The 12579-nt window shown below is 46.5% G+C and overlaps 1 protein-coding gene across 2 annotated transcripts in view; it reads left to right on the forward strand.

Annotated features, from left to right (window-relative positions):
- CEP152 (centrosomal protein 152) overlaps window positions 1–9424 on the forward strand; it is a 46015-nt gene extending 36591 nt beyond the window's left edge. The window contains exons 23-29 of one of the 2 annotated variants that reach the window (XM_066635582.1): window positions 89–268; window positions 5876–5954; window positions 6039–6142; window positions 6400–6556; window positions 7065–7197; window positions 7803–7906; window positions 8118–8200. In XM_066635582.1, coding sequence (XP_066491679.1) covers window positions 89–268; window positions 5876–5954; window positions 6039–6142; window positions 6400–6556; window positions 7065–7197; window positions 7803–7877 — 728 coding nt within the window. In that variant the 3' untranslated portion in view covers window positions 7878–7906; window positions 8118–8200. Of the gene's footprint in view, window positions 1–88; window positions 269–5875; window positions 5955–6038; window positions 6143–6399; window positions 6557–7064; window positions 7198–7802; window positions 7907–8117 lie in introns of both variants that reach the window. The other variant, XM_066635581.1, reaches the window with a different exon arrangement.
- The last annotated feature ends 3155 nt before the right edge of the window (window positions 9425–12579 follow it).

Raw genomic sequence — 12579 nt, forward strand, 5'->3', positions numbered from 1 at the left:
CAGTTTGTGTCTTGCCTCGTTCCTTATTCCTTATTGTAGTTTTCTTAGTCCCACTATGGTCTATAACTTTTGTGATGCGTGTTTGCAGATTCAAAGTGTAAGAGAAGAGGTCTCTTGTCCCAAGCAGACTCTTGCTGTGAACACTGTCGCCAGCAGCTTGAAAGAAAGGAAAGGGAATGTCAAGATTTGAAAAAGAAACTGGACAAAGCTTGCAGACATCTCCAGCTTGCAGTGAAGGAACAAAAAGCAAAGTCAGAGGAAGTCCAAGGTCTGTACCCTTATTTGTCATTGGATAATTGTGACATGGTTCTTTTCTTAGTACCTGTTGAATCAGTATAATGCTGAGAACTAGTTCATGATGTGTTTTGCTTGATTCCTCTGTGCTTGATGATGGGTAGCTGAACATGTGAACTGATGTATTGAAAAGCAGTATCTCTGAAGTAATGTGAGGTGGTATAAAGTTCCTACCTAAAGTGTAAGATTTCTGCTGCAGCAGCAAGGAGCACCGGAGCCATGGGACGGGCGCCATCTTGGACCCTCCCCCCTTCTCCGTGGTAGGGACTCAGGCCAGTGGTAGCCCAGCAGTGGTGCAAAGCGCCCACTGGTTGCCACTCCCCCCAAGTGGTGGCGGCGGCGGTGTCTCCCCCTCAACTGGCGCAGCCCCCTGCAGACCTACCTCCAGTAACAGCAGCAGCAGCAGCGGACCCAGTAAGCCCCCAGACAGCGCGGCCACCCCTTCTATGCAGCGGTGGGCGAGTGCGGGGGGAGCAGGAACACCAACGGGTAGCGCGCCAGGTGGGCAATGTTGCAGCACCCCTCACAGCGCAATTACCGCAGGGTAGGCACCCCTCCCAGGCGGGTTGCAGTGAAGGCTCCCTCCTCCAGGCATCACCTCCCAGGTGGGCTACCTGCCCTACCCCGTAGGACAGGCCCACTAGGCAAGCAGGGAAGTACGGCGGGGGGGGGAAGGGTGAGCGCCCAGACAGGCTGTGCTGACCCCCCCCCCACTGTTTCCCGTTTTACAGCTTTGCAGCCCCCCCCATGGAGGATGGGAACCTGCAGCACCTGGGGCCACAGCCCCAAGGTGGATGGGAGGAGTTCTAGGACCCACCTGGCACCGCAGTTACCCATAAGAACAGCCCCACTGGATCAGGCCATAGGCCCATCTAGTCCAGCTTCCTGTATCTCACAGCAGTCCACCAAATGCCCCAGGGAGCACACCAGATAACAAGAGACCTCATCCTGGTGCCCTCCCTTGCATCTGGCATTCTGACATAACCCATTTCTAAAATCAGGAGGTTGCGCATACACATCATGGCTTGTACCCCATAATGGATTTTTCTTCCAGAAACTTGTCCAATCCCCTTTTAAAGGCATCTAGGCTAGATGCCAGCACCACATCCTGTGGCAAGGAGTTCCACAGACCCACCACACGCTGAGTAAAGAAATATTTTCTTTTGTTTGTCCTAACCCGCCCAACACTCAATTTTAGTGGATGTCCCCTGGTTCTGGTATTATGTGAGAGTGTAAAGAGCATCTCCCTATCCACTCTGTCCATCCCCTGCATAATTTTGTATGTCTCAATCATGTCCCCCCTCAGGCGTCTCTTTTCTAGGCTGAAGAGGCCCAAACACCGTAGCCTTTCCTCATAAGGAAGGTGCCCCAGCCCCGTAATCATCTTAGTCGCTCTCTTTTGCACCTTTTCCATTTCCACTATGTCTTTTTTGAGATGCGGCGACCAGAACTGGACACAATACTCCAGGTGTGGCCTTACCATAGATTTGTACAACGGCATTATAATACTAGCCGTTTTGTTCTCAAAACCCTTCCTAATGATCCCAGGGGGACATGGGCCTACCATAAGCCAGTATGGGCCAGTCCAAGGGGGGGATGTCTGTGCCGCCCCAGGTCCAAATTGAGACCATGGTGTGACAGATCCTGGGGGAAGCCAGCAGCCCCGGTGCCACGGGGGGCAAGAGGAAGCATAAACGCCCCCCCATAATCATCCAGCTCGGATTCCAGCAGCCCTGAGAGGGAGCCCTCCCCACACAAGCGGCATAAGGCCAAAGGTGCAAAGGGCGAGTCAGACAAGCCCAACCACCGCAAGCAGACCAAGGAACCCAGAAGGGCAGCCTCCTCACTCCCCTGGGAGTCAGTCACCCCTGACCCGTCTGAGGACTCCAGGGAGGAGGGGGAGCTCACTGGTGACGACGAAGGGCCTCCAGAGGAAAGTGGGGGCAAGCTTTTCCCTTTGGACTTGTACCCACGCATTCTGGCCAAGGCAGCAGGCATCCTGAACTTAGGTAATGAAGGGGTAACCAAGGCAAGTGAAGCTTCTGAGCCTTGCAGACCCAGCTCCAAGTTTCTCCGTTCCTAGAAGGCCACCACCAAGGCTGTGGTTCCCTTCCCAGACCCCTTCAGGCAGCCCCTAGAGGCTGAATGGGGGGCACCCACCAGGTCCAGGCATACCCCACGCTCTGCGATAACATCAGTTGGCAGACAATAGAGTTTATGGAGCAGCTGAAGTTCCCGGGCATGGACTCCCCAGTTGCAGCACTATCTTCCTCAGCTGTGCTGCCCTCAGAGGAGGAGGGGGACCCCAGGGACCTTTGCGACTGACGGGTGGAGAATGCCCTCAAGAGGGACTTTGAGGACTCTACTTTAGCCATTAGGGCATCAGCCGCCACCTCCATTATGACAAGGGCTCATGGTCTGGGTGGAGGACCTGATGGCCTCGGACAAGTCCCTGTCTAGGCCCACACGTAACACCCTCAAGAAGTTGTCACTAGCGGCAGCCTTTTCAGCAGATGCATCCCTGGAGGCCATGCAGTTCAGCGCTAGAGCGGTGGCTGCGAATGTAGTGGCTAGGAGGAACATCTGGCTGCAACACTGGGACGTAGACCAGGACTCCCAGGCACGTCTGGTAGCTTTCCCCTTCACGGGGTCCAAACTGTTTGGTCAGGCCCTTGACCCCTTGCTGGTAGAAAGCAGGGACAAGCGTGAGGTGCTAACCTTGGCACACAAGGAGGCTGGCAAGTCAACAAGGCCATCATCACATGGCAGCCATCATCACTTGGGCCGAAGCCCATCTCGTAGCCATACAGGCAGAGCATGTGACCGGAGTGGAAAATGCCACAGCAGATTGGCTAAGCAGGCGGCGGGTCCTGGAGACAGTGGCAGCTGAACCCGCGGGTCTTCAGCTTGGTGAGAGAGAGGTTCGGGACTCCACTCATGGACCTCTTTGCCACGAGAGAGAACGCGCAAATCCAAAGATTCTTTGCAAGGATCCCACAAGAGGGGACGGAGGCCATAGACGCTCTAAGCAACCCCTGGCCTCAGGGTCTTCTGTATGCCTTTCCACCAGTTCCGCTACTCCAGCGTCTCAACAGAATCAAACAGCTCCGGGCCAAAGTCATTCTGATCGTTCCCAAGTGGCCCAGATGTCTGTGGTTCCCAGAGCTCCTATGGCTGTCAACACAGAACCATTGGACATTCCTACTACAGCAGGACCTCCTGCTCCAGGGCCCAATGGCACAGCCACACCTCTTCAATCTGACAGCATGGAAGTTGAGCAGAGCACGCGCGTCAGGCTGGGGTGTTTTGCCAGGGTCAGGACCACCTTGCTGGCTTACGCAAGTCCTCCACTAGGAAAGGTGCCAGTCCACCTGGTGCACCTTTATTAGGTGGGCGGAGGCTAGGGGGGTCATGGCGGTCATGGCTAGGGTAAAGCATGTCTTGGCCTTCCTGAAGGAGGGCCTGAACAAGGGTCTGTCCACCAACACTCAAGAGGCAGGTGGTGGCCCTCGGCAGCATGCTGGGAGCGGGCTCGGGAATCCCTGTCGTCCCATCCTCATGTCTGCAGGTTCCTAAGGGGGGTGGCACTGCTGAACCCTCGATGGTACACAAGTTCCCTAGCTGGGACCTGAGCAAGGTTCTGGAGGTCTTCACTCAGGCACCCTTCGAGCCTCTGGTCTCACGTTCAAGGTTCTCTTCCTGGTGGCGATTACCTCAGCCAGGAGGATCTCGGAGCTTGGGGCCTTGTCCATCAACCCCAAGCTGCGCATTTTCCATAAGGACCAGGTGGTACACCGCCTGGATCCGACATTTGTCCCAAAGGTAAACTCCCTATTTCACAGGGCCCAGGAACTGATTCTCCCATCCTTCTGCCCCAAGCCGGTGCACTCCAGGGAGAAGGCATGGCACACTCTGCACGTGCGTAGGGCCTTAGTTATTACACCAGGCGCACTAGAGACTTCAGGAAGTCAGAGTCCCTGTTTGTAACCTACAAGGGTTCCAAACAAGGCCACAAGGCCTCAGCCAGCTCGCTAGCGCACTGGTTAAAGGCGTGTACGACTGGAGGCCAGAGGGGAAATTCCCCCAGAAGGTATCACAGCCCACTCCCTCAGGAGCGCTGCCACCTTGGCGGCATTCGACGGATACGCACCCCTCATTGAAATCTGTAGGGTGGCAACGTGGTCTTCGGTCCACACCTTCGCCAGACACTACCGGATAACCACAGCCGCTTCATCGGACGCCGTTGCGGGGCGTCAGGTGTTGCAACAGGTGGTGAGGCCGTGAGCAACCCCTCGCTGGCCCACCCTTCTGGTTGGCTCTGGTATATCCCAGCAGTAGAAATGCCAGCCTTACTTCCCATGGAAAGTAGGAATTTCTTACCTGAGAATTCCAGTTCTGGGAAAGGCAGGCATTCCGCCTGCCACTTCTCCAGCTTGGGGGATGCGCTGCGACTTCAGGCCTCCCCACGGGGGGGGGGCAGGAAACCCTAGTCGGTATTCTTTGCATGGTTGTTGGGGTTAGTTGGTTGTTGGGGTTTGTAGTTACTCCTACAGTTGGCTAGGTATTGCAATAGTCAACCCTCGTGGCAGACACGCCACAAATTAAGGGCCAGGCCGCTGTGGAGGAGCAGGGGGGCATCAGGTCTTTTCCTGCTTGTTGAGTCCAGACTGGGGAATACCATGGGATGCCCCCAATGTGGGAGGAGTATTCGTTTGTAGAGGTTCCAATCCTACCTTCTAGGAGGAGGGGCATCCCAGCAGTAGGAATGCCATCCTTCCTTTCCCAGAACTAGAATTCTCAGGTAAGAAATTCCTACTTTTCTCAACCAGTGGGTATGGGTACCACCAGTGTTACTTGAGATGGTGCCTGGTGGTACTCAAGGGACCCCTGGATACTGCCGCCCAGCAGTGAAACAAAGAACGCTACAGAACAAACAATGGTAGGAGCCTCCAAAGCATGCTTTTCTGCACTCACAAAAGCCCTCCTATCCACCCTGAGCCTCTTACTGGAGCTTGTCGCATTGCATCTGGCCTCCCAACCCAAAAGTAACTGGCAATGTTGTCATCGCCAGTTATTTCTGGTGGTACTTCAAATAGGTGGACTGTGTGAAGTGGTATGGTGGAGGACAAACCTTGGGAAACACTGCTGTAGCACATTCACGTTTTATAACTTACTCATCCCTAACATTAGGGTTTAGCATAGGGACCAGCAGTTCTACTAGATGGAGGAGTCCATATTACATAGGGCCTCTGAATCAAGTAAAACATGGGACTTGGAAAGCAAAGTTAAGACAGAAGTGTGTCATCCCTGTCGCATGGAAGATCCCAGTTGCTTCATTAGCACTTTTCCTTATTAGCACTGTGTCACTATTATCTCTCTAGGTGAATGCTGGCTCTGTGTATCATTGCCATCAGCTGCATAAATGTGAACAGCCTATGTTGCATATTTCTGTAGGATTTAAAAGTATTTATTACTCTGATAGCAGCAACTGCGATAGGGAAAGCTTAGTGGCAACTTCACATTGTACTGAAGTTCTGCATATGCTTTTTAAAGAATTAAAATATTTTGTGTTTTTTTTTAGAAAATGAAAAAATTGGAGATGAAAACTCTTCAATAAAGAACAAATCTGAAGATCTGAAACCATGCCACATACCTCCCAGGTAACTAAAGAAGTGAGAGCCATGTGTAAACAGTTGCAATTTCATTCTCCATTTTTAGAGTGGTGAATTTTTGTTTGCTTTTAGAGCTTCATCGGAGGGCTCTATCTCGGAGACTTTTGTATCCTGTGATGGAAAAGCCTTGGAAGAAATGCGTTCTCAGTATATTAAAGCAGTGGGCAAAATTAAAAGTAAGTGCTTTAAAAGTTCCTAAGTGCCCAGTAACAAAGTTCACCCATGTGCATGCCTGCGATAGTGGAATTGAAGTTAGACTACCAGTAAAATACATTTCTGACTAGCCTCCTCACCTCTGTCTTCTCCCTGCCCCAGCAATCTTTCTGGTTCTATATTTTCTGCTGTTACATGTTTTAAAAATTGGCTTTTTCATTCAGTGGTGTGCATCTCTAGAGCTTGTACTTTTGTTGTATGTATACAACTCTGCTTGTAGGTGATATGGTTCGTTATGTCCGTGAAAGTAAAGAGAGAGCTGCAGAAATTATTAAAGCAGAAGTATTAAGAGAACGTCAGGAGACTGCCCGGAAAATGCGGAAATACTATCTAATTTGTCTTCAGCAGCTTTTGATTGATGATGGGAAGCATGAAGGGTAAGGTCTTTCTAATGATATTAAGTAGCACTGATGTTTCTTTTGATTAATTACTGTAAGATTTTTTTTTAAGCCTTGTTACTTTCATCATTGTGTAATACCCAATTACAGTTTCCGGTTGCTTGAAAGATTGAGTTACTTTGGTGATTAAGACTCACAGATTAGGACTGCTTGTTATCTTCCCAGCAAGATACTTTGACAATCCGCAAAATCGTTTTTCAAAATCCAATTAAACTGTTCTTATTTATATTAGCTGTAGTTGTAGTTATTTATATTAGTTGTAGTTGTGTGGCAGCGAGTAATGTAGTAATACCTTTTAAAGATGAACAGAAGAATAGGAGAAAGGAGATGTTTAATATTTTAATTGGTATATTTAATTTTTGAATACTGATTATATGAGCAGTGGAAACATTCTCCCCAGGTAGTTGTATAAAGGGAATGCAGCAGGAATACAAGATGTTTCTCCTACTCTATCTGGCTTGGCACTTATTTTTTTTTCCTCTTGTAGCCTGAGTCATGGTTGCAACAATACTGGTGATGAGCGTGAAAGATTCAGCACTGAATCCATGAACCTGCAGAAGATTATGGACCCAATCTTATCCAACTTTCCAGTGCTGAAGCAGCTGCAATGCAACTTTGAGGTAAAGCAACAAAAGTCCCCTTGAGGTGGCCTCCGTGACTGTCCCTTCACCGCAGAATGCAGCACATGCCCCACTGACTCAGCTGCATCAGCACTGGAAAGTTGGATAGTATTGGACCCCATGGCTCTCCTTGTCTTATAAAAAGACAGCCTTAATCTTCATGAGTTTGGAGCTCCCACATTAGCAATTTAAAGTTAATTGAACAGTGTGTGTGAGCATGCCAGCTACAGGATATCATTGAAAATGACTTTAATTTTTGTTGCCTGAGAAATGAATCACTGAATGCTGTGTCTGAGTTGGTGACAGATTTTCATGCTATTTGTGACATTAATGTGGTCTACCGCACACTTTCCATTCTTTTGCTTAGTAGTTATTTAATGTCTACGCCTCTTTTCTTCACCAGCTTTGTAGAATTGAGGACAAAATGCTGTGTCTTATTTCCTTGCCAAGCAAAGTTGGTGTGTCCTGTTATTGCACAAGTTCTCCTAACTTTTAAATCAGTAGTAGATTTGGAAAGGTCCCCATAATATGCTGCTATAAAACTGTCATTTAAATTAGCCTGGGAAGAACAGGACATTTGAAAACCTTCCTTGGGTTTCCCACAGGGCGGAGAAGAAAATCATTTGTGCTGCTGGCAAGCTTGCTACAATGGCCAAAATACTAGAAACTCCTGTTCGTAACACAGCCCAGAGCAAAGCCTCACACTCAGGTATGGTAATATGAAAGCGGGTTCTCCCCTGTTTTTAAAGCATGATTTCAGTATTGAAGGAAAGCAGTGTGTTCAGTTTCTCCAGAAGAAACATCTATGCATAATGAAGTATTTTGGGTTCATTGAAGAACTACTGAAAACTTGGATGTACTTCTCCTTCAAAATTACTGCTTGATTTAAATGTCCTCTTCCTTCCTATTCCACTTTATAGCCCTGTCACAATTTTCTACATCTGGGCCTGAGGAACCTAAAAGAAATTGCTTGTATCCACCTGGACCAGCCCCAACAGAAAGCCAAATACATGGAGAAAGTATTCGGCAAAAAAACAGTAATTCAGCTTCTCAAAAACGTATACCTTGCTGCTTAAGACAGCGACTTGATGCTGAAAGCCAGCCTGCCCGGACTTCCAGTACTCAGGTTGGTGGGAGATCTTTTAAACAACTGGGTGATACTTCAGGAGGTGCTGAGTTGCTTTTGGCTAACAGCGAAGATAAAAATGCGGACAGAGATCCACTTCATTCTGCAAACATTGCTATACTCCAAAATCCTCTCTTGCACACTTCTCAAGTGAAGCCCCGAAACATTCAGCCAGACAGCTCTACAAGTCCCAGTTCTAATTCTGGGATATCTAGAGTAAAGTTGTTGAGCCACAATGAAAGACCAGATATGAATGAACCTGGATGTATCCTGTCTACTAGACATCGAAAGACAGTGTGTGAGAAACCTCAAGCCTTGGAAATTCAGGAAACTCCAGTGAGGGATGAAGGAAGCTCCACTGAGTGGAGTCTGGTCAGTGAGACTCTTCCTTTGGACAGCAATGATGCGTTTCTGTATCCTGTGCAGAAAACAAATTCCAGCACCCAAGTAGGATCCTGTGAACAGTTTCCCATGACAGACCCATTTTCTTACACCAAGGAAGATGCTTCTGTTTTGGGTCAACAAGCTGGCAGTTACAAAGACAAGGCAATCCTGAAGAGCCAAGTCACAAATTATAGCAAAGGCCACCTGACAGTGAATCCTAGTCACGTACCACATCCAAATACCAACAAATTAAGTCCTGCTAGTGCCCAACAGAGTGGTGCTGGATTGTGTCCAACTCTTGGAAAAAGCTACCACTTGCTGCGTTCAAGGAAACAGGTACAAGATACAAAGGCTTTTCAACAAGACAGTGGCTTTGAAAGCCCACAAATAAATTTTGATTAACATCGAGGACTCTCTGAACAATCTCACAAAAGAGATACTTAAATATATTTAAATGAAAGTTGTGGAGGAAGCTTCTTGTGACGGAGTTGTGTGTTTCTTGGCCTTTATTTGATTGTTACATGAACAATCTATCATAAATATTTAGGCAGGTTTTGGATATGTTTTAGCTATCTGACTCTCGCTGTATATAGAATCTGTGTGTCTGTGTGTGTCGGAGAGAGAAGATATATTTTTATACCTCAAAATTTGTGTGCAATCAATGCAATTTTTTATTATTTATACAGAAGAAATAAAACTGACACTTTTTGGTCCATTGGTACAGTTGTCCCAGAATTTTCTTGAGAAATGGGGACATTTTGTTGTATATTTAGTTCACTTTTTATCTTGCTTTTTCTCCCATGGAGCTCAAGGCAGCATATATGGTGATTCCTACATGCTTTCTTCTCCAAGCACTGACCCAGACTCTGACCTCTCTAGCTTCAGTATTGAATTTGGGATAAATTTAAGATCCCACACTCTTGATTTTTTCCCCCCAACAAACAAGGAACATCATGTACTTTCAGACTGTGCCTTGTTTGTTTAAAAACCAGAGTATATGATTTTTTTTTAAAGCAACCTTTCAAATTTGATATATAAAATCTGTAGGAGTACCAGTATGCATGTGACACTTCCCCACAAGAAAGGGCTATTATGTTTATAAAGGCTACTCATGAAATAGGGTGAGGCAGTTGCTTTGGGTGGCTAAACGTACTCCAGTCTCATGCACTTCAGCATGTAAACAGTGTGATCTGTGGGGAGGCAAACTTTGGCCTAGTTCATGCAATCAGTGGTAGCACCTATTATACGTGAGTGATATAACAGTAAAAGCCTTTTGAGTGAAATGTTCCTCCCCCAGTCATTTTTTGTAGAGAGATTCAGTTGCAGAAGATGGCACGCCATGGGGGTCTACTGTAGATCCCAGTTTCACAAAATTCACAGATGTTTGTTTCTGTACTGTTGGCACAGAATAACTGAGGTAAACCACTATAGTATGTATATATGTTAAGAGAACCTTGCTCAAGCACAATTGGGCAGAATGTAGCAGAGTTTCATCAGAAGCTTGTGGTGTCAAGAATCTAGAAACATGTATGGCTATAATTGTACCACATGGCCTGTCTGAGTTTTGCTTATCCATCCTTTACAGTGTTAAGTTTACACAGTGGGAAAATGAATTGGTATGTATCAATTAACAGTCTTGTGTAAGCCTGTACAGAGAAGAACCTGCAATCTATGAACACTTTCAGTTGCCTCAAATGGTAGGAATACCAGAATGGCTTCTTGAAATGAATGGAACTTGAATATGCAAATATAGTACAGGGTGACCCTAGAGGGGCCTTAAGGGAAACATCCTCATTTCTTAATGCAGATAACAACCCTCAAAGTGAGTAGCATTCATTTAGCATTCCAAGGCTAAATGCCGCTTCGGGTGTATTGGGGATTTGGGAAGCTGTAATCTACTGAGTCAGACCATCTCAATGTTATCAATACTGTCCAAGGTTTTAGACAGGAGTTCTTCTTGCTCTAACTGGAGATGCCAGGGATTGAACCTGGGACTTTCTGCATGCAAAGCCAGTGCTCTGCCATTGAACTACAACCCATCACCACCTTCTGCATAACTACTGCAAGAAGAGACTAAACTGCATTGCAAGACTGTTGGTATCTAATCAACATTTTTGTTTTTCTTAGAAAACAACTGCAATTCCATCTTTTTAAAATTCTTTAATCCCTGTGTTTTAATATGGCTATTAACTTGCAAATGCATTTGTTCAGTTAAGTCAGAATTTCTGAGACATAAGATGTTCCTGACCTTGATGGTGCTCTACTTCCCCCTAGTGGGTTTTTGGAAGTATGTCTTCTGTGTAACATAATTCATGAAAGAGAAATAGGAGAGCATAAAAAATGATGGCATGTAGCCATTTTCATAACTTAAGTGGTTATTGTCATCTGTCAAGACTACTTTTATAACACCCCACATATGTGCATGTCTGTCTTCTTTCTCCTCCTGAATTTGGCACCGGAGAATGTGTGTCTTCCAAAATGCTGGCAAGGGAAGGCAATTGTGTTTAGGGAACCTGCAACCCTTTATGTACAAAAGAGTCCTCCCAAATTCCCCTTCCCACTAGGGAACAGCACAGAGAATAACAGCATACCACAATCAGTTTATTTTTCCCATTCTGCATTCCAGAGTCACATGCTCAGGATTCTGCATGAGCTATGTAGGACTTGCAGTAGGTGGTCTGTGCTCACACTACATACACAACTTGTGCATTTTTGTTGGTTCTGTTAACCTTATAGCTTCTCTCCATACCTCTCTGGCTATTTCTCAGGTATCTTATCTCCCTACACCTAAGGCAATCTCTTGTCCTTTAGAAGAAAGCTATGGATGATACTTCCAGGGAGGAAGTTGCAATGGAGTGTATAGAACGGTTGTTAAAGACATAACTATACAGTATTTATTTAAAATATTTATGCCCCCTTCCCCCCTTTCACTGGGTGCCCAAGCCAGCTTACAAAATTTATAAAATCACAATAATGGCAATACTCCTGTTTTTAAAATTTTTGTGACAACTAGCATTAGTAATAAAAACATTTAACATCCTTCAAAAACCTCCAGAAACATTAACCAAGTAACTAAATCAAAAGCAACCTAACATTGAGAATGTCTCCAGCTTAGTTGCTTCTTAATCTTGTTAAGACCCACCTTTCCGTGTCTTCTAGATGGCATGGTTATTCCCTTGCTGGTCTGTAAAAACATCTACCCCTGTGATGTCCCTGACAATGTTGTGGCTCTTGTATGGTATGCTCAATAAGCATTCCAGAAATACCTGGGTAAACAGCATTAATGCTACTGATCAACAACTAGTTTTACAAGAGAGGAACTTGAGGAGCTGATGAAGAGCAGCAAACTCACCAGCCTTCTCTTTGTTCAGTTCCTGAAAATGAGGTCACAAGCATCACTTCCTCCACAGGCCAGGAGGCTGGCTCTAGCCTGGCAACCAGTAGAACAGCTGTGGTATATGTGGAAGGGGAACTTGATTCTGGAGCATTCAGGTACTGCTTCCTACTCTGCTCCAGATTCAAAGCATCATCAAGGTTGGGGTTTATACAAAGTGACTTTAGATGATCGATGATAATATTCCAACCATTACAGATCGTGCAAATGTGTCTATTTACCTATTTAATTGGTACAAATTATTGAAGTGCTAATGAGTTGCTCAGGTCAGGCCTGATAAATTGGCTAGAATCAGAGTACTGCCATTCAGGAAACTCTCCTCTGACATGGTGGGATGGGGTGGACGTGAAAGAGCTGTTCCCAGAGCATTGGGTTCATTGTAATCCCTGTTCTCTGATACCATGGATGTTACTTAAACTACATCAGTGGGACACTCCCACTGAGCTCAAACCATCCCATTAGCAAGGGACTGATTGGA

This window comes from Tiliqua scincoides, chromosome 8 (assembly GCF_035046505.1).
Source record: "Tiliqua scincoides isolate rTilSci1 chromosome 8, rTilSci1.hap2, whole genome shotgun sequence".
NCBI classification, from domain to species: Eukaryota; Metazoa; Chordata; class Lepidosauria; order Squamata; family Scincidae; genus Tiliqua; species Tiliqua scincoides.